The 21,066-nt window shown below is 39.5% G+C and overlaps 1 protein-coding gene across 1 annotated transcript in view; it reads right to left on the minus strand.

Moving 5' to 3' along the window:
* Positions 1 to 21,066, minus strand: part of TMTC1 (transmembrane O-mannosyltransferase targeting cadherins 1) — a 234,133-nt gene that overhangs the window by 105,302 nt on the left and 107,765 nt on the right. Inside the window, exons 6-8 of the mRNA XM_079774298.1 lie at positions 13,545 to 13,626; positions 13,166 to 13,269; positions 2,837 to 3,026 (exon numbers count right to left, since the gene is read on the minus strand). Of these exons, the coding sequence (XP_079630424.1) occupies positions 2,837 to 3,026; positions 13,166 to 13,269; positions 13,545 to 13,626 (376 nt within the window). The remainder of the gene's footprint in view (positions 1 to 2,836; positions 3,027 to 13,165; positions 13,270 to 13,544; positions 13,627 to 21,066) is intronic.

Raw genomic sequence — 21,066 nt, forward strand, 5'->3', positions numbered from 1 at the left:
CTCAGACTCAGCACTCTTGATCTGGAACTTTGGGCAGTGCCCCTCCACATGCACACGTGGGCTGCCTCCGACATTGACAGGTCTGGCTCCTACCTGAGGTTTGTGGCCATGAATTTAAAGTACACCACCAGTGAAATTAGGGTGAATTAACATAAGTCACAATTTGTATCACACACAGCAATGACATGAAAGTATGTGGGAAAAGACAGTTGCAATGCACCTTCAAATATGTTCCATTTTACAGTCTGGTGTAAATTCAACTTCTCTATTTTCCAACACTGCATCTGCTGAAGCAGTAAGCTCATTCTCAAACTCTCAGCAGAAAAATGATGCAAACAAAATTCTCAGCTTTGGAGCATGGCCTATGGGCTAAAGTTGACTTCAGCTACTGACCTGGAAAACCATGACCAAGTAGCAGGGTGTTATCACCATAGTTAAAAAGGTGGCGGGGAAAGAAGCCAGCTGCGCACAGTGATAAGAGGCTGGATCAGCGGGGCTGGCTAAACCTGAAACAGAGAGGCACCCCAGACAATGGCTCTGGTGGTCATGAACAGATGAACAATGTCAAGATACGATCAAGACCTCTTCCATCAGTGATTGCAATGGTCCCAAAGCAGGACAAGCTGGATGGGTTGCAAATGGGCCAGAACAATTGGACCTTTAATAGTATGAAGAGGATTTTCATGCACTGAGGACAGAAAAAGCATGGAGAACATAGAGTTTGCAGAGAACAGGAACTTAAAAGAGAATGTAGCCCAGAAATTTAAAAGAAAAGAAAAAATCAACATTGGCACAGAGCCATTCGCCATTAAAGACAACCTTCACTCCTAAAGTTCAATTTTATTTTACCACCTGGTATATTAAAACAACATGCTGATTTTTCCAGGTTTCATAATGGCTATTCTGGAATTTAAAAGTTATTCCACAGTAATCTATGTACCATAATGATAACTTAACCTATTATTTGGCTGAACAAAATGCAAAAATAATTTTAGAGGCCTGAAAGCATGTTCCATCGGATTGTGTGGGTCTGTAGTAGTACACTGTTCTGTACCAGGGTTCAGCTAATTTAGGATACAATGGCAGAAATGAATAATTGTGACAGACTTGTATGATCAGCAAAGCCTCAAATATTTACAATCTGGTTCTTTGAAAAAAAAAAAAGTTTTCCCATCTCCTGGTCTATCCAATTGTACTGTATTTTTTATTTTTATTTTTTGCCTTACGCTGCTCCAAGTCCTTTTTGGAATGAAGTAAGAATGTCAATGAGCAAATAATCACTTTCCAACAGTGGCTCCCCTCCTTGTTGTGATATGTGGAGGTTTTAATGAAGGACAGATCTAAGGCTGACAGTCATGTGATGGATCGCGCCCCCTGCAGAGGGAGGCCCTGCCCACCCGCCGCAGCCCGCCTGTAGATGGCCTGGGCCCTCTTTGGGGCAATTGTGGAGTCCCCCATTGATCGATCGCCCCAGCGGCCGGTGGCCTGGGCCTCCCTCTGCAAGGCGATCATGGGGCGATGGCCAGGCCCCGGACCAATTGCATCGCACCCTCCTTGGCTGGCCTGGTGCCAGTGGGTGTCAAAGCGTGGTCGTCCGGAAGGTTGTTCTGCTATTAGGTCAACTTGCATATTGCTTTTATTATTATAGACTAGGCATGGTATGCCATACATTGTAGTGACTCCATATTCTATTTTGTTCTTCTGAAATAGTCTGGTTTCCCTGCTTTATTATCTGATGAACTAGCCTGGACTCAAAGTGAAAAACTTGTTTTTCTGCAGAGAGCTGACTTTTTTGCTCAGGTGTTTTGTTTGTTTTCTTTTTCCTGGGTCTCCAGGGGATTTCTCTTTTGTGCCTGCATAGTTTGTGATCAGCCAGTGATTTCAACAGAGGGTATATAGAGACAACTTAAGCCAGTGAAGTTTGTCTGCTCTCTGCTACCCAAACTATGTGTGGGTGAAGGAACTCATTCAAACTTGCAGCAGATAAGTCAGTCTCCCAGGCTTTCCATTTGGCATGTGCTCCCGTGGGAGTTCCATGTACACCTGCTGTTCAGCAGTCAGCCATGAATGCGGAGGGAGCACATTATCTCAGCCCTTGCATAGCTCTTGGCTTCCAAATCTCCTCCTTAAATTTCTAGCTCCTTGGTTACTCCCCCCAAACCACATCAGCCATCTCTAACCAGTAAACCTGTTTTTAACAGTGGTGTACGTGTCTTGAGGGGAGCGGGACAAGGGGAAGATGGGGAGATGAGAATACCCTCCGGCATCTTATCCAATTCAGTAGCAGTTTTTCATAAGTAAGCATTTTCAAGTTCTTTGCTGTCTTTGATTATTTTTGAAATGGTTGCAATCAATAACTTGTATAGTTTTCAATTTTTTATGAAGTATCACCCAACTGAGGCAGGCAGCCATCAGTGGAAGTAGAGTCTTAACCATTTAAGCACTTATGATATACTATCATGATTTCATTAAGCATTATATGAAATCAGATTGCTTCAAAAATTAGCCAACCACAGTAGCAGGAAACAAATTTCTTGTTTGTAAAAAATTAAATTTCAGATCTAATTTCTATAGGGTTGGTAGAAACAGTAAAAGAAAAATGTAACAGTAAAAGAAATACAATATAAAGAAATATGATTTGACCACGGTCTGTTAATCCTACTAAGGTCTTTAACATATATATACCTACCAGGGAAATTTTAAATACATGAAGTTTTTTTAGACAAAAGAGTCAATTTGATTTAGACCCAAACCTCCTGTTGAGGGGGAAAAAGCATTATTGAGTATAGACTATCTCTCTTGAAATGTAGAGTTCATTGACATTTAAGAAAATTACCTTGAAGGCGGCTAAACAATGCAGGCTTAGTAAGGCCATCACTACCGCCAGAAGGATGGTGGCTAAATTCCGAATGTCCCAGATGGTCTCTACCAGAGGAATACTGCCGACCTGCCAGTCATAGCACAGGGTAACAGGTGCAAGCAGAAGCCACACGTTGAAGGCCAAGAGGTAGGAATATGTAAGGAATCTACAAAGAGAAGAAGAATCGCTGAAACATAACTCATGATCCATGATATTATCTAAACATTCATTCACCCTGTTTCTATTAAACAGCATTTCTACACTGTCAACATTATCTTATAGGAAAAGGCGAGGTAAGATGGAATTCCTTTAGTCATTACATTGATCATTTTGGAAAATACCTAATAGTTTCTAGTCACTGTGGTAGATGCTGGCCTTTCAGTGGTAAACAAGTAAAGACCTAGTTTCCACGACATATACTTTAAAATGATCATGCAAATAAATACACTATAACCTGAGATAAATGCTATGGAGGAAAAGTTTGACGAAAGCATATGACAGAAATGCTGCCCTGTTGGGTATGATTCCCTGGGTAAGAAATGTGTGAACTGTCCATCTTTAATAGTTCTCAGACACCTGTAGTAGATATGAAAATATTTAATCATTTTAATAACAGATTGATTATCATTGTATAACAAGTTGATCCATACTGAATTATTTCCAAAAAATCAAATATCTGTGCTAGAAAGAGAATGTCTCTTATTCCCAAGTGGACAGACTAGCCATTCAGAGGAGGCAAGTCCCAATGTCCTTGCTAACACAGGAACAGCCAGGTGGACCTAGGGGAGGGAAATACTGAGTGGAGGTGTTACTCCCGTTTCCTGGCTGTGTCTAAGTACTACCAGACAGTGGAAAACACTCTAACTGATCCCATTCATTCCTTTGAGGGTAGAGAAAATGGAATTTATTTAAATTTATTCAGTCAACACAAATTCATTAAGTAGTGTTCTAGACCCCTGAGAACTGCAGAACTCTCAGCACATACCAAACTCCATCCAAACCTCTGTACTAGGAGAGGACCAAACCCTAGCATTGATCCTAGCAGCAAAAGGCCACATGCCTAGGACGACCCCAGCCTCCCATGAAAACACTTGGCTGAGAAAGCTCACACCGCCAGAAGAGTTTACTGTTGTTGTGTTCTAGCTAACACCTGAGGAGAGGCCAGCCAAATCCCATTCACACTGACCGACCCTTGGTCATTTTTCACCTCTCTGACTCTGCCGAGCCCCAGCTTGGCCCCCTCTCTCATTCTCCCTTAAAAGTTTCTAGTCATCTTTGCACAAATGAGAATGGTGCTCAGCTCTTCCCGATACTGTCAGTAGTTACTGAATAAAATCTATATTCACTGCTTTAACTAATGTCCATTGTGTTTACCTTTGACATCCTAGATGGAATTAAACAGAATAATCAGGTAAATTCCTTGTCCTCGAGGAATGTACAACCCAATATGGAAAATAAGATGTACAGAGTTAAAGAAGCTGAACAAGATGAGCACCGTAAGAGTGCAGACTGTGAAGAAAAGCCCTCACCCTGCTTCTCGGATTCTTTTGGAGGGATTCTTGGATTGGCCAAGTGGTTAGATCAGAGAATTTCTACGTTGCCTTCCAGTGTGATGAGTCAAATCAACTTGCACTCCTCTCAACATTAGCTGCTTGTTTGGAACATCCTTCCCAGACCTTCCCAACTCGATCTCCTTCCCTTTCCTCATGGGGATTATTCACCGACCCAACTCTCAAATCCGAACAGAGGAACGGGTTGAAGGAATAGAGATATTGGCATGGTCTTTCCCAACACTCTTCTCTGCAATTTTAATAAAATGTTAATGTACCAATAGTGTAGTATATATTGAAATCTTGAAGAAGTCCACGCTTTGTTATTTAACAAAAATGAAACAAAAAATTGCTGTCTCCTTTTTAGGCTTGGGTCTGAGAAATTGTTTTATGAGAATGCCAACTTCATGGACAGGGGATTGGGTCACTTTGCGCCTCTATTTTTCACAGAGCTTCTAAACGACCTAATTCTTAGCTCAGTAAAATTCTCTGTGACAGCTTTAAGGAAGAATGCTGAACCATCAAACTTAGCAGGCAAGTCACACAGCTTTGTCGCTCAGTGACACCCCAGGCCTCAAAAATTACTTTAAAAAATAGTATCTCTTTTTCTTGATATAACAGTAATAAGCAATGATTATAAATGGCTGCAAAAGCGTATTAGGTGAAAAGTTGATGGGATACTTTATAATGAACGAATTAGGCTAAATCAGGTGCCTAGAACTCGCTAAATAATTTTAATGTCACAGAAGGAGACCAACAGCCAGCTGTCCTCCTGATAGATACAGATACCTCCACATATGAAGCAGTCCTGTCAAAAAAATTTACACTTGAATCTGATCAAGCCCATTTGTTACCAGTTCACATCAAATAGAGAAAACACTGGGACATGCTAAAGGACACCACAGGCATGCAATATGCAAAATTTAGGATGTTGCAAATTCTAAAACACAAAGGATGGCAGTTTCTTCAACAAATAATGGCGGTGGGATGGGGGTAGGGCGGGTGGCAGAAAGAAGAGTAACACATAAATTAAGAGTCTTAAAAGACATATCAAACAAAGTACAGCTTTTGTTTACATGCTAACTCAGACAAACAACTATTAAAAGTAACCACCTATGAGACAGAAAAAATTGAAACACTGATTGGATATATGATACTGGAGAATCATTGCTAATTTTTAAAGTATGATAACGGTATTGCGGTTCTCTTTTGTAAGGGTCCTTGTCTTTTAGAAAAATATACGAAAATATATGCATATCAAAAGATCTGATATCTGGTATTTGCTTCACAGTGATGAACTGGAATCAAGGAGAAAGAAGTGGGTGGGGTACGGATGAAAAATTGGCCATAAGTTTGGATTGCTGAAACTGGATAAGGGGTACACAGGAGTTCTTTATGCCATTTACTCTACTTTTGCACAGATCTGATATTTTCCATAATAAAGACTAAATTTTTAAATGGGCAGAGAAGGCAACAACTGAATTGCAATAGAAATACTTGCATATATTTTAGCTGCAAACACTATGCAGAATTTTTTAATTTGAATATTAAGTTCACATTCTCCCTTGCCCTGCAAGTTGTCCTCAGTTTCTTATGTTTATGAGACTTGCAATACCATACTAACAAAAAAGCAAATAAAGAATATTATTTTTTTTAAATATATATTATTGATTTTTTTACAGAGAGGAAGAGAGAGGGACAGAGAGAAACATCGATGAGAGAGAAACATTGATCAGCTGCCTCCTGCACACCCCCTCCTGGGATGTGTCCACAACCAAGGTACATGCCCTTGACCGGAATTGAACCTGGGACCTTTCAGTTCGCAGGCCGATGCTCTATCCACTGAGCCAAACCGGTTTCGGCAAGAATATTATTTTTTTAAAATTAGAATTTCAACTTTGTTATTTAGATTTTTCAAAAATGCTCATTGTGACTGTTGACACAGATTGTAACCCAACTTGGTTAAAAAAGTAATGTAAATCACAGATTAAAAGCAACTTCCCTTCTTGTAATACTAGGCTAAAAATATTAATATACCACAAAACTGTCAACTTACTCCTTTTAATACAAATGTATTGCTTCCAGAAACTCAGAGCTATAACCTACCTTTCATTGCATATGATTTCAGATCAATGCTGATAATAATAAACGGTTGAAATATTATTTGAAAACACTGCAAAATTTGTACAAATTTAAGCATAAAGAAGGTACTTGAAATCTCACCAAAAGCTAACTACATTTTAGGGGGCTAGTGGAGCTAGTTGGAATCAGCAACTAAATTATTTCTTCTTAACTCATTGACTATGAATTACATTTCAAACTAATCATCTTGTTTATTTCTGCTAAAATTTCAGAAATGAAATGATATGTTGAGTATCTCTGCCCGGCTGGGCTCTCTTTTTTTAAAGCAGGAGCAAGAACAAAATGAATTATTTACCAATTTTCTACCATGAATTCTGCTAACAGGAGGGAAGCCACTAGAATATCTTGCGGGGGGGAAAATGGGATATACAGCACAGGAAGCTAGGACTTCAGCTTAAACAATTCAGTCATGTATTTTCACTGATAAGCCAGGAAATACATGAAAAGGAAAAGGAAGATGAGGCTGTGGAGAACGGCCATGCATCAATAGGAACCTAATGAAACTGTGAGGCTCTTTAATCTAAATCTTCACTTTTGTCAAGAAAAAAATTAGAGTGCTTGAAGTGCAAAAAATATACATAGATTCTGTTCTTTGCCTTTGAAAAGAACCTCTCTCTCTCTCTCTCTCTCTCTCTCTCTCTCTCTCTCTCTCTCTCTCTCTCTTTTGCTAAGAAATAAAGTAAACCTAATGTATTTTTGTACCCTAGAAAGATGCCTATGATAGCTACATATGAAAAATCAGGCACTGCATAAATGTACAGCACTTGCATGTTTTATACGAAAAATGTTACTGCCCAAAGGATCCTTCTTTTTCATTCACCCCAAAATCCTTCACTGTTTCATAAATACTACAGAACATGGGCCGACGATATCCACCTGGTGGCCTCTTGGGAAGGACAGTGGCTAAACCAGCCTCGGTGTAAACCACCTTTACCGCCACAGTGGATGACCCCAGACTCGGCCTCTACCTACTAGTTTGAGAGATCTGCCCTTCCCTTCCCTAGGCTGTTCCCTATTTCCAACTCCTGAATTTCCATCGATGCTTCCAAGGACCTCCACAGTCTCACTGTGCCCAGCAATAATGACAGACCTTTTCAAGGCTTAACCGGCTTATATCACCATTAGCATCTGCTTCCTTGCCTACCACCTGCCCCAGGACCAGCCAGAGATGCCCCTTCCTACACTATCCCTCTCGACAGACAGGAGAGCCTCGCCAAAATTCAATAAGCCCTAACCGGTTTGGCTCAGTGGATAGAGAATTGGCCTGCAGACTGAAAGGTCCCAGGTTCGATTCCGGTCAAGGGCATGTACCTTGATTGCTTGCACATCCCCAGTAGGAAGTGTGTAGGAGGCAGCTGATTGATGTTTCTCTCTCATCAATGTTTCTTACTCTCTATCCTTCTCCCTTCCTCTCTGCAAAAAATCAATAAAATATATTTAATAAAAAAAAAGTTGAGTAATTACTTTGCACTTCTCTAAGCGCTGCAGGGTAATAAAATCTAGTCCCTTGCCCTCTCTCATCAAGCCAAGGTTTAGCCTCCATTGAGCAAACATGTGCTGACTGCTTCCTGTGCATCAGGCACATGTTTCCAGATTTCCATACAAGAATCTCATTGCTATACTAACGAACTCCATCCCACATTAAAACCCCGTAAACATGTCCAGCATTTTCCAGCTCATAAAGCATTTGCATCTAAGGATTATCTAATCCCAACATGACCTTTATGCAGTGGCTATGACTCACTTTCCCAGGAAGGGGAATAGCCTTGAGGAGGCTGAGACTTGTTCCATGTCCCACCGCAAGCCCATAGCAGAGCCTGCACACAGGATGGGGTTTTCTGGCTCCACATACAGTTCCCCTGTTCGATTCCTGTGATGTGTAGTCTCCCATTAGCACACCTTTATTAAGGTAGAGAACTGAACGGCAATATGATGGATCAAATATTGATATTTCATGGTGAAGTACCTGTTGGAGACCCTGATTTATTCCTTGAACAGTGCAGCCCAGAAGAACCTTTAGCTAGAGCAAGACTGACATAAATTTGAAACCAGAGTATAATGTCGTCTATAACACAGTAAACAGATGAGCAGCACACAACAAGAAAGAATCCTTACATAAAAGCCTGGGCCTCGTATTATTCATTATGAAAAGCAATGTTTGCCTTTCTGTTCTAATGTTAGCAAAAAACTAAAGAACTTCTTTAATTTTTATCAGCTTCTCAGGGATTTAAGGTTGTAATAGAGACACAATATGTAGATTTAAAGAATTATAGCGTTTTCTGCAAGATGCTTGCCCATAACTGATCCCGAGTCTGGAGGTAAAATTGCTACCTCCACAGGCTCCCTCTTCCAACTCCCTCCTCTCTCTTTTTTCTTGTGTTTCTCCCCCTCATGTCCAGGATCCAATACAAATTAGATATATTACTATTGCATAGTGTCATTTCAGTTGGCAAAACTAAACTCAATGACCTTTATAATCTCTTTTATCCCTAAGATGCTACTTTTCTATGAACATAATACAAAATACATAGTGGGGACAACAGACCCCTTGTAGAGAGCTCTTTGGCCACAGAGGACACAGTTTATACCTGAGCATTTCAGAAAGAGTGACACACACCACCCTCCAGACTCACTTAGGCTGCTTGTCAAATAAAGATTCTCTCGCCTGGCAGGCGTGTCTCAGTGGTTGAGCATTAACCTATGAATCAGGAGGTCAGGGTTCGATTCCTGATTCTCTCTTATCATTGATGTTCGCCAAAATGAAAAAATGCTGTGCTTTAAGACACCATCAAGAAAGTGAAACAATTCACAGAAAAGTAGAAAATGTTATAAAGCATTTATCTAATAAAGGATATATATCTAGAAGATACAAAAACTGTTATAACTCAATAATAAAATAACAAATAGCCCAATTCAAAACTGGACAAGAGATCTGAATAGACATTTCTCCAAAGACAATATAGACATGGTCAATATGCCCATGAAGAGATGCTGAAGATCATTAGCTATTCAGGAAATGCAAATCAGAGTAAAATGAGATACCATTTTACTCCCACTCATATGGCTATAATTAAGACAAACAAACAAAAAGATTATCAAAGACTAGTGTTGGCAAAGAATTTCAGAACTAAAGTCAGAAGAAATCATATGAAACAAAGTAAAACTTGGCCAAGCTACTCTTTAAAAGTTATTAGAATTTTTAAACTATATTAATTAGTAACTATAGTATTAATAGAGTGATTTACTAAACATACTTTAAAAGAAGATATAGTAAGGCTAAAAGCAAGACACCCATGAAAAACACACAAGGTGTCAAAACAAGCCAGAGGAAAATCATTTGGGCAAAAAATGAAATAGGATCCCAAGTCAAATTTATAGAAAATATTCCTTTATTAACTTTTGGTCGAGAATATGATTGTATATTTTCAGGAAACAACTCTGAGACCATGTGGATTCCAGCAACAGAGAGGAATCGACAGGACTACTCCAGCCATGAAGACAGAAGAGAAGCAGTCCAGAGCTGGAAGATGCTGATGTGGCCTTCCCATACTAGCAGTTAGCAGCTGTGCATCACTGCAGGTTGCCCAGGACCAAACCAGAGAGAGTCGGACCTACATTACCACCATTTGTCCACCATCCAGAACTGAAATGTCATTGCTGACATGTACACATAAGGAACTGTTGGACATTGAAATTCGGTCTCAAAAGAACTGTTGGCCCAGAAAGAAACTCACTACAGACTGATTCATTTGCCTGTCACTATAACCATTATTGCTTGTCTCATTTTCGGTTCTTATAAGTGTATTGCTAATAGCACATGATCTCATTCATCTAGGGGAAATAATGAACAACACAGACGGATGAACAAGAACAGACCCAGAAACAAGGAGGCATGGATCAGACTGTCGAGCCTCAGAGGGAGGGTAGTGGAGGGTGGAGGTAAAGGGGAGAGATCAACCAAAGGACTTGTGTGCAAGCATATGAGCCTAACCAGCGGTTAAGGACAACAGGGGTGGGGGCATGTGTGGGGAGGGGTGTGGGATGGGAATGGGGGGATGAAGACAAATATGTGATACCGTAATCAATAAAGAAATTGTAAAAAAAAAATAATTAAAAAAAAGAAGATATAGTAGTACTTGAAGGACAGAAGCAAAGATGCTATAAAAGTTGTTTGGATTTATACATCCAATAAAAGAGATAAAGTATTTATGAGACAGAGTGACAGAGCTGAATGACAAATCTGTGATTAGTAAAGACGGACTCACAGAGCTGCCAAATCATAGCTAAATCACAGTTGATGAGGAAGAAAGAAACAACAACAGAACTAGGAAACAGACCAAGGTAATCCAATTTAAGAATCATCAGCTTAACAGAGGTCAAATAATTTATGCAAGCAGAGTAGAAACCTTATTCGGGAAAGGAATTGAAGACAATTTTCTGGATGCTGGAAAGAGTGAACTATAGTGCTGCCATCTTAGAGAAATGTGAAACTCCACATATAACAACTGTACTGAAATGTCCCTGGGTATCTGTGTATTTTAAGTACAAAACACAGGAATAAAAACTTTGTTTTGTTTAAAGAAAGGAGAGGAAGAATATAAAGGTGTAATAGGATATTCTATTCTATATCTTTTTAAAAAATAATTCTTTATCGTTGAAAGTATTACATGTTCTCTTTTTCCCGCACTGCCCACCCCCACCCCCTACCTGAGGCCTTCAGCACCCTATTGTCTGTGTCCATGGGTTATGCATACAAGGTCTCTGTAGCTTTATATTGTTGGAATTGCCTTACATGGATTTACAGACAGCAAGTCCTAGATAAAATGTGTGTCAGACCCCTCTAAAAAATGTACATGTATGCCTTGGAAGTAAAAGGCAGAACTTGACAAATGACTGGTCCAACATCCTAATTTTGCCAGAGGTTCCACCAAAGAATTTTATTCGCCCTATCCCCTCCCTGACAGTACAGATAGAAGGGCACCTCGTCCTGACACCACGGACCTGGGGCCAGGCACATGTTTACTGATAACAGAAGATATCAACGAAATAATTGGTTGGTGAGTTGAGAGTAGTCTGTTCTTGTTCTCGCCCATCTGTTTCTTTGACTGCATCTTGGCTTTTGGAGACTGACAATTCAGGGAACAGGCTGCATCTAACTACAGAGATAAGAATACATGCTCAAATTCAGGAGGCCAGAAAGCTTGGAGGAAACCCAACCCAAAGCTAAAGCAAATGGAGCCATTAAGCAAGAAAGAGGATCTGGCCAAGCTGTTTTTTCTCTTAAAAGCAGAAAGTAGCTATTTAAGGAGCTACAGAAACTGAAACAATTTATCAATGAGCTAAAAATGTCCAGACAAGGAGCCCTGGAGATTCTGAAAGCCAGTGAGAGATGCCTAAAAAGGACAAGTAGATTGCAGCATTAACAAAAATATGGGTTAGAGATGCCAATCTTAATTAAAGGTTTAATTAAACAACATTTTGAAAAATATAAGCTGTAAACAGCAATTTATAAGACTAAACTGCCTCCAAGGGATAAGCCGACAATAGAGGTTGAATACCATATGATTTCTGAAGGTATATTCAAGATTTTTAAAATATGTTGTAAGTAATGAAAACAATTGTGACATAATATCTATTAAAATGGTTTAATCAAATGTGAAGGTATCCTTTTTGAGTGGAAAATAGTCTTTAGGAACAATAAAGAAAAATACGTAAGGCCAAGAAAGTTAGAAGTTTACCAATTAAAACATATAAGGTAAATGAGTAAAATAAAACAAAGATTACTGCCTGGCAAAAAAACCCCACAAACACACAAAGTCCAACAATCTGTTGTCCCTAAGAGATATGAGTAAACCCAAATATAAATGTCTCTACAAATCAAGCTTTCATTTAAGATTTTGCAAACCTGCCAAAATTGAAGGTTACTCTTATGAAAATAATATTAGATGTTAAGTATATGAAACTATGAACAGTTAAGAAGAGGGCATGTTAATGTTTAAACATTATAGCAACACTATATCCTGAAGAAAGATATTAAAATTGTGAAATATAATTATATCTGAAAGCCTCAGAAGAACATCACAGCAGACTGAAGAGATAAGAAATTAAATTCTTCTCAATGAACCAGATCCACTGATCAACATCCCCTCTTGATCCAATACCTCTAAATCTCTTAAAGACAAAGAGTAAGATATAATTAGGTGTATCGTAACAAAAGTTTTTGTTCATTTCTGTTTGCTACTTTCAACTTCTCTACTCATTTTAATCTTAAAAATAGTTATGATGTCCAATCAAGCTCAATGCCACACTGTGCATTGTTCTGTAAGTTGCCAAATGGGCCACTTAATAGATATTTATCATTGATGATTAGTAGTCAATAAACTGCTTGTTGAATAAACACATATATGCCATTATGAGAACAATAGCAACAATATAACAAAATAGAGCCATTGGTTGAAAAGAATTCCAAATGTATGAATAGTAGTTTCTTTTCTCCCTACAACCTGAATAAGAACACAACCTTCCTTTCTTTAAAATCCAACTTACAATTTAAGATTACAAATCAATTTAATTAATACTCAGTAAAGTTTAAAAAAAATGTATTTCTACTGACCTTGTGAGAATGTAAGGGGAGAATGAAGCTGGATTATCTTGTTCTGAAAAGAGGGGCATCGATCCTCCCATTATCCACAGGCGGAAGTACAACACAACAATCACCTTCAGGGAAAAGAAGATTTGGTAAGAAAAGCATTGCTTGTAAAATACTGCAGTTCATTCACACTGTCTGTGTCATGGCGTTCACATGTCCGTAGAATTCTTTCACATGTGCCTTCTGATGCTTTGCAACATTTATGGCATGTTAACTCTTGGATCCTAAGATCAAGGTATTAGAATCTACTGCTGATTCTATTAAGTAATCTGGATCATGCCTCTGAGCCATGTTAAAGTGAAACATCCCTCAGCAGATAATTCAAAAGCGTATATATACTTACATAACTTATGACCAAAATGGCCCTTTTTAAGAATGGCCGCATGGTAAGCAGGAAATTTCTATTACTGCTTGCAGTCAGATACCTGAAACAGAAGAAAAAAAATATCTTAAATATGTGTCAGAGCCCACCACACATTAACGTTCTCCTTTCAGTCTGAGGATGCTGCAGCTCTGAAAAGGGCTGGAAAAGACCGAAGCTAGGAGTGAGGCTTCTGGGGCCAGACCACTTGGGTTTGGGTTTCAGTCCCTGAGCCCTGGTGCTTCCTGGCTGGAAGACTTTGAGCAAGTTTCTTAACCTCTTTGCACATCTATTTTTCTCACTGATAAAAGGGGGGGAATAATAATAGTATCTACTTCACAGAAGGGTTGTGAGGAATAAACGAGATAATATGTAGAACAGGGCCTAGTAGTACTGTTAGCTGTAAATATTACTATCCCATCTAATCCCAATAACCCAGGCATTCTGTTGTTACACTGGTCACAGGGATGACCTAAAACAAAATTGGAGTTTATTTGCCTACTTCACGTAGTTTGAGAAGTGCAATGTCTTCTACTCACAAAATATTTCACAAATGTTTTACTTCTGAAAACAGAGGATGCCAAGGCTCTGTGGGGTTAAGTCATTCATCCAAGGTAACAAACTTAGTAACCACTGGTGGTGGGATCAGAGCTCACCCGTAAGCAACAGATAATCTCACCTGCTTATGGCCTTTGGAACCAAACTAGATTATGTCAACTTCTAGTGGAGCAGGAACTTGCGTGGACCCTGCATCTGCCACAGAGCTCTCACTTGAACAAAATAAGAGCTCCATATATTCACCGATAGCACATGTGATCAGGTGGTTTTAATACAGATAATGAAAGGGAAGCAAGAGGGGCCTGTTAACAACCCCAAGCCAAAAACTAACGCAAGGCATTTTCACCTACATGCACATTTCTATATTTTAAAGTACAGGATGGAGGGGGGAAAAGTCAAATTGAATAGCATCATCCAGCAAGCATGCACCAACTCATCCTTATTTCCCCTACCCTTTTTCATTTTTTCTATGTCTATTTTAAGCCCAATTTCTCCTCAAAGAACTTATCCCCAGAATCTCTTAAAATTTGCATTTGAATGAGGTCTCCTTACACAATGGGACTATTCTGTAGGACAGAGATCCTTTTATAAAACCTGAGTGGGTGAGTACCACAAAGAAATGTCCACCTTGGTAATTCCTATCAAAATATGTATGAGTCTTCTGCTTTGATTGGACATATGAAAAAAAGGTGCCCACATAGCACTGTAAGGAGGTGACAGTGTCACTCAGGGGCAGGTCTCTTCCCTTTTCCTCTCCAGGTTGGTAAACAGCTGAGGAGCTGACCTTTCACATATTTAATGAGTGGAGAGAAGGTGAGTCCCAAAAACCACCCAGAGTCAGCTTTTAGCAAGCTCTGGACTGGATCCATCCCCAAGCACTACATGTAAATCCTTTCTTCTCCCTTAGCTCTCAAAAGAGAGCTTGGCAAGGAGCAAGGCCAGGAATCCTGTCAACTCCCACCACACAGGTGCATCAATAATGTCCCAAAATAGGCTCCGGGAGCCCACACATCCTGAACGCACAAGATTTTCGGTATGTTTGCATCTGTGTGTTTTTCTGAGGCAAATTCCTTGGCTTTGATTGTCAGTGTTAACTTGGTCTGTGATTCCAAAAAAGATGCAATCACTGCTAAGCATGTCCTCTCAGCTCTGCCTTTACCCTGGCTATCATTTTCAGAATAACTCAACAGAGACCAGCGCTGGATATTTCTGCCATGCCCTCTGTGAGATAAATGGCTGCAGGGAGGGGAATGGCAGGGTGGGGAGGAGAAGGTGCTGGGGAAGGCAATACATCTGAATGAAAAAGTACTTCTTGGGTTGTTCTGCTTTGGGAAGCTTCATTTCTCCATGAAGCTGGTTTATTTTAACACCGTGTAAAACTTAGAAGTGGTTTCCTTTCTATAGAGCAACAAACCATAGGGTTTAGGATTTTTTTCAACGGTAAACTTTGGTAAGTTCATAGTTTGTTTCACTTCAAGTTCACTATGATGGTTATTTCAGTGAGTTATATTTATAAGGTATCTTTTTGTTTAGAAATTCTTCCTCCGTGAGAAATTCCATTTCCTTGAATGTTAACCTCCTGTAGGCACCAAATAATTTACTCTTAAAATGCAGCATCCCGAAGCAATGACAGCCTAGAATGATGCAGAGAGCAGTGGTTGAAAAAAATGACCTTTTTTCAAGTCTTCTGTTTTTAGTTGCTTACCAATATTAAGTAACAAAATAAGCCAAAATGGCATGGCCCCCTTTTTTTGACAAACACAAGGTCAGGCTGAGATCCCTATGCTCAGACAGGGAGCACCCCAGGGCTGAACGCTCTGCATCCTTTCCTCTTCTTCCCCGAACTCCCAACAAAAACAAATAATAACAATATTATTATTAATGATAAAAATGGAAAATAATTAATATGTGCCTGAGTGATTACATTGTAGCAACTTATTTACCACTTACAACAAGTCTATGAGGCAGAACATTGTAATTCCTTTTTACAGAGCAGGAGACCAAAAAAAAACAGCCAAAAAACTAATACTTAACTGTACTAATACTTATCTAAACTAATACTTATCTAAATACTTAACTGTACTAATACTTATCTAAACTAATACTTAACTAAACTAATACTTATCAGTCTCTCAGCTATTCATTTCAAACACAAGCTAAAATATTTGAGGTGCCTTAGAAGGCACTATGCAAATGCCATCACTGCTTTATTTTCCCAGGAAGCTAGAGAAAATCCCAACAACAAAACCAAACCACTGAGGAAACCACTCGAATGGGAACCAAGCATCCAGGGTTCCATTCTTGTGCTTCCAACTCATTTGTTACGTGACTTGGAACAAGTCCTCAGGCGTTCTGTCTTTTGTTGTTTTTCCCCCTTTATCAATGAGAGTTGGACTAAATGGTTTCACTGTCTCTTTCAGTTATACATTATTGTGATGTGTAGATGTTTCACCAAATGATGACATCAGAAATGACAACTGAAGAAAATAGAGAGAAACCTACTGAAATTTAAAGAAAAATGCCAAGGGATTAGAAAAAAGCAAATATTAATCGGTCCCCATTTGAGTATACCCTTCATAATTTGCAGTTGCATATAAAATATATTATTTGTTTTGTAATTTAATTTTTATTGAGGTAATATTGGCTTATAACTTTATATCAGTTTCAGGTTATGCTCACCACCGTAAGTCCAGTTTCCATTCAACACCATCAATTGAGCCCCTTTACCTGTTTTGCCCTCCTTCCATCCCTGTTCCCCTCTGCTCACCACCAATGTGTTGCCTGCCTCTATAAGCTCGTTTTCCTTTTGTTTGTTCATTTGCTTTTTTTCTTTTTAAATGTATTTTTTTTTTTTTATTGATTTTCAGAGAGGAAGGGAGAGGGAGAAAGATAGAAACATCAATGATGAGAGAGAATCGAGAATCATTGATCGGCTGCTTCCTGCACACCCCCTACTGGGTATCAAGCCTACAACCCAGACATGTGGCTTGACCTGGAATCAGACTGTGACCTCCTGGTTCACAGGTCGATGCTCAACCCCTGAGCCACTCTGGCCAGGCTGGTATCTGTCTTTTTCCATCTGATTTACTTCATTTAGCATAATAACCTCAAGGCCCATCCACGTTACTGCAATTAAAAATGTTTTAACATTAATTTGGGTTGTTAAAATAGAGACAACACACCCAAATTGGAGTCACCAAACCAAGACTTAATGCTGCCTAAGCTAATTACAATTTCAAGTCCCCACCCGCCCCAGGAGTGGAATCTTAAATCAGTCCATCTGGTCAGCACTGGTGAGATAATCTGCCCGATAGACCCCTGCAGTCCTCTAAAGGAAGGTGACACATACAGTCCACTCTTGGTTAGCAATGTCCTTGTCCCACCCATTTCTGCCTCTAAAAGTATTTCACTTTTGTACAACTCCTAGGAGCGCCTTTGTATTGAATTACTAGATGGGATGCTGCCTGATTTCATGAATCACTGAATAAAGGCAATACAGTATTTAAACTTAATTATTGTTTTTATTTTATTTAGTTAGTTATTTGTTAGTTAGCTAGTTAGTTAATCCTCGCCTGAGGATATTTTTGCATTGATTTTTTTTTTTTTAGAGAGAGTGGAAGGGAGAGAAAGAGAAACAGAGACATCAATGAGAGAGAGAGACACATTGATTGGCTGCCTCCTGCATGTGCCCCTACCAGGGGATGAACCTGTAACCCAGGTACATGCCCTTGACCTGGAATCGAACCCATGACCCTTTGGTTGTGTGGGGTGATGCTCTAACCACTTAGCACACCAGCTAGGATGTCAATTGCACGTTGCTTTTAAACAAGTGTACTGGCACTATAAAATTCTCCATTTTGAACAATTTGTGATTTTAGGCAAATAAAAGTGACACATCAAGATTCTCAAAAGTAAATTCCCTAACCTGTGCATCTCCATACCCCAAATTTTCTACTTTTCTGAACCCAAATTTTCTGACATCCACCTTTTCAGTTGACCATATGTTTAAATAATCAGAACTAAATGTGACTTCTTCGTTAAATTCACCTCCAGAGCTACTCAGGCCTCAAATCCAATTGAAAAGTCTCAGCTGAGACCAGGACAATCAGCCTCCCTGATCACCAACCCATGATCTTGAGTGTTAAATGAATGCATATTATTTTAAGTCACCTAATTTTGTTAACACGGAATGATTGTGTCAATAGATAATTTATATATATATATATATATATATATATATATATATATATATATGCAGTAAATGCTTAAGGAACAAAATAGAATTTTAAAAATATTCATCTGCTTCCAATCTGATATAGTAGGCAGTTAGACAGACATGAGCAAAGTGGGAACAATAGGCCAGGTACAGAAGTCACCAGGGCCAAAAGCCCTGGGTGCCTAGCAACAAACAAATGTAAGGAGGGACCTCACCCCCAGGGTGACCTTTCCTTCCCTAGCATATTGCTGCTGGTCATGTGCTTTGTTTATGTATTTTCCTTTTTTAAACATATTTTTATTGATTTCAGAGAGGAAGGAAGAGGGAGAGATAGAAACATCAATGATGAGAGAGAATCATTGATTGGCTGCCTCCCGCACGCCCCCCACTGGGGACCGAGCCGCAACCCGCAACCTGGGCCTGTGCCCTTGACCGGAATCGAACCTGGGACCCTTCAGTCCGAAGGCTGAAGCTCCATCCACTGAGCCAAACCGGCTAGGGCTGTATGTTCCTTTTTATTGAATTTATTGAGGTGACACTGGTTAACAAAATTATACAGGTTTCAGGTGCACAACTTCACAACACATCATCTGTACACTGTACAGTGTCTTCACCACCTTGCTGGTCATGCAGGTTAGACCCCCTCATCTTTCTTATCCCTGTCTTGCAGTTGGAACCCTCCCCTGACCTTTCCTCTCCTGGCATGTTGCTAGTGATGTGTGGTAGACCCCTTTAAAGGAGGAACAAGGGGCCAGAGAAGAGCCTCATATGACTCCCATACAAGCCCTAGAGATAACATGTAGGCCTCAGTTGTGTTTCAGCTCCAGGCCCAGAAAAGCAGTAAGGCAAGGTGGGGTGACACCATGGCTGACCTCAGAACCAGGTGCTATGACTGATGATCCCCTGCTCTGGTGCCAACCAATCAATGGAGAGCAGGACCCTGAGGTATTCCTTACCTGGAAAGCTGAAGAATATTCCAATGAGAGAGAGCCTCCCTAAAACCTCCAGATAAAAGCCCTTAAGCTAAAGGACCCAGGGCACTCATCCTCTCCCTCTAGAACAGGCCTATGCCTTTCCCCTCCCCCTTCTTTTCCAAGGCACACTCTCTCTGGAGCTCTCCAGCACCTTCCCCCCTCTTCTTCCCTCAGGCCCATTTTCTTTGCCTTTCTTTATCCTGTGCTCTGCTGCTCTTCCTTTGCCTCTGCAACTTATTTCCTGAGTCCACACAGCCCAGCTGGCTCATTTCTTCCACGGCTCACTTCTTCGACCCACCATGTGACTTTCTGAATAAACTTTTGCTAGTATTTGAATTTCTTGGCTCAGGATTATTTTCTTAGCCAAACACAAGGACTAAAGTCTAACATTCTGGTGCAGTTTGCCGTTAACAAATGAACCCCCTTGGTTTTTCTGTGTTTTCCTTACCCTCCAGTACTACGCCAGGGTCCAAAATAAGAACAGTACTGTTTCCCTTACCTGAAATCTTGGTGGTTTCAATGAAGATATTATATTATACTTTCCAGCTCTTCTCAGAATCTCTCAAAAGATAACTTTGCCTGAATACCAGCTCCACTGGCAAACATCTCAGACACAAAGAGTTATTACTATTTAACATTGTACTGATAAATTATAAAATGCTATATCCCAAATTCCTTCTAGACATCAGTCCTACTAATTTAATTTCTCCTGCTCTGTCAAGGTAGTAAAGGAGATTAATAGAGTCACAAATTATGAACAAAATGTTGAATCCAAAGCTTTTTAGAACAGGAATTCAGAAATCTGCTTCTCTTTGAAACACAAGAAAAAGACATTTCAGTGAACCAAATAACAAAGATAAAGCTTATATTAGAAAAAGATTATAAGTTTAACAAAAGCAACAAAGGAAATTTAAGTGGGGTTGGGTTCTCTCTTCAATGCACTCTCCTTGAACCTATAAAGTGCTTCATCTAAATCTTAATAACCAAAGGCATTCCACAGAGGAGCAGAACAACCTTTGATGTCTCCTTTGATATTTAAATGAAGATTCTGAAGGGAAGAGCTAACTATTCTAAGACAAGGATGCATTTCTCAGTTCAATCTACTCAGAAACCCAAATTGACTCTCAATACCCCATTCTGTGGCTGTCAGTATTTCTGCTGAGAAATTTTAAACTCTTAACTCAGTATGTTACTTACAAAGAAATATTTACTTTGATTATCACACATAGAATGCTGGAAATAAAGTCAGAGAAGGCAAAGGGGAATATAATTTCAGTTCTCTTAGCTATTCTGAAAATTCAAGTTAGAATTGGAAGGACTCAAAACAGCTCAGGTAGCTTTACAGGTGATAAAAAAAATAAAGTACAGAAATGTTAACTGACTTGCAAAAGGTCATGGTCCTTCGGTGGTCAAAGGTCAATGAGTTTAAGCTTCATTAATTTAGTCAGATGGTCTAATTTATATTCCTTCTACAATGAATTTAGAAGGAATTTTTATGCCTCCTACATGTAACAGCAGAAATTTAGTTTTGGTGATATCACCCTTTCTGTCAGGAACAGCTCCAGGTAAGTTTTAATTCATTAATAGTAGGGAATATTTAATACGTTTAGTTTGTGCTAGTCACTGTGCTAAGCACATTAGCTTTTTGACTTTCACTTAATCCTCACACCAGCACTGTGAGTCCATACTTGTGAAAGGAGTGTTTAGGGGTGAAATAGGCAGGTTTGGGAAATTTTAGGAATTAAGGGGTCCATGG

This window comes from Cnephaeus nilssonii, assembly GCF_951640355.1.
Source record: "Cnephaeus nilssonii genome assembly, chromosome: 6".
NCBI lineage: Eukaryota > Metazoa > Chordata > Mammalia > Chiroptera > Vespertilionidae > Cnephaeus > Cnephaeus nilssonii.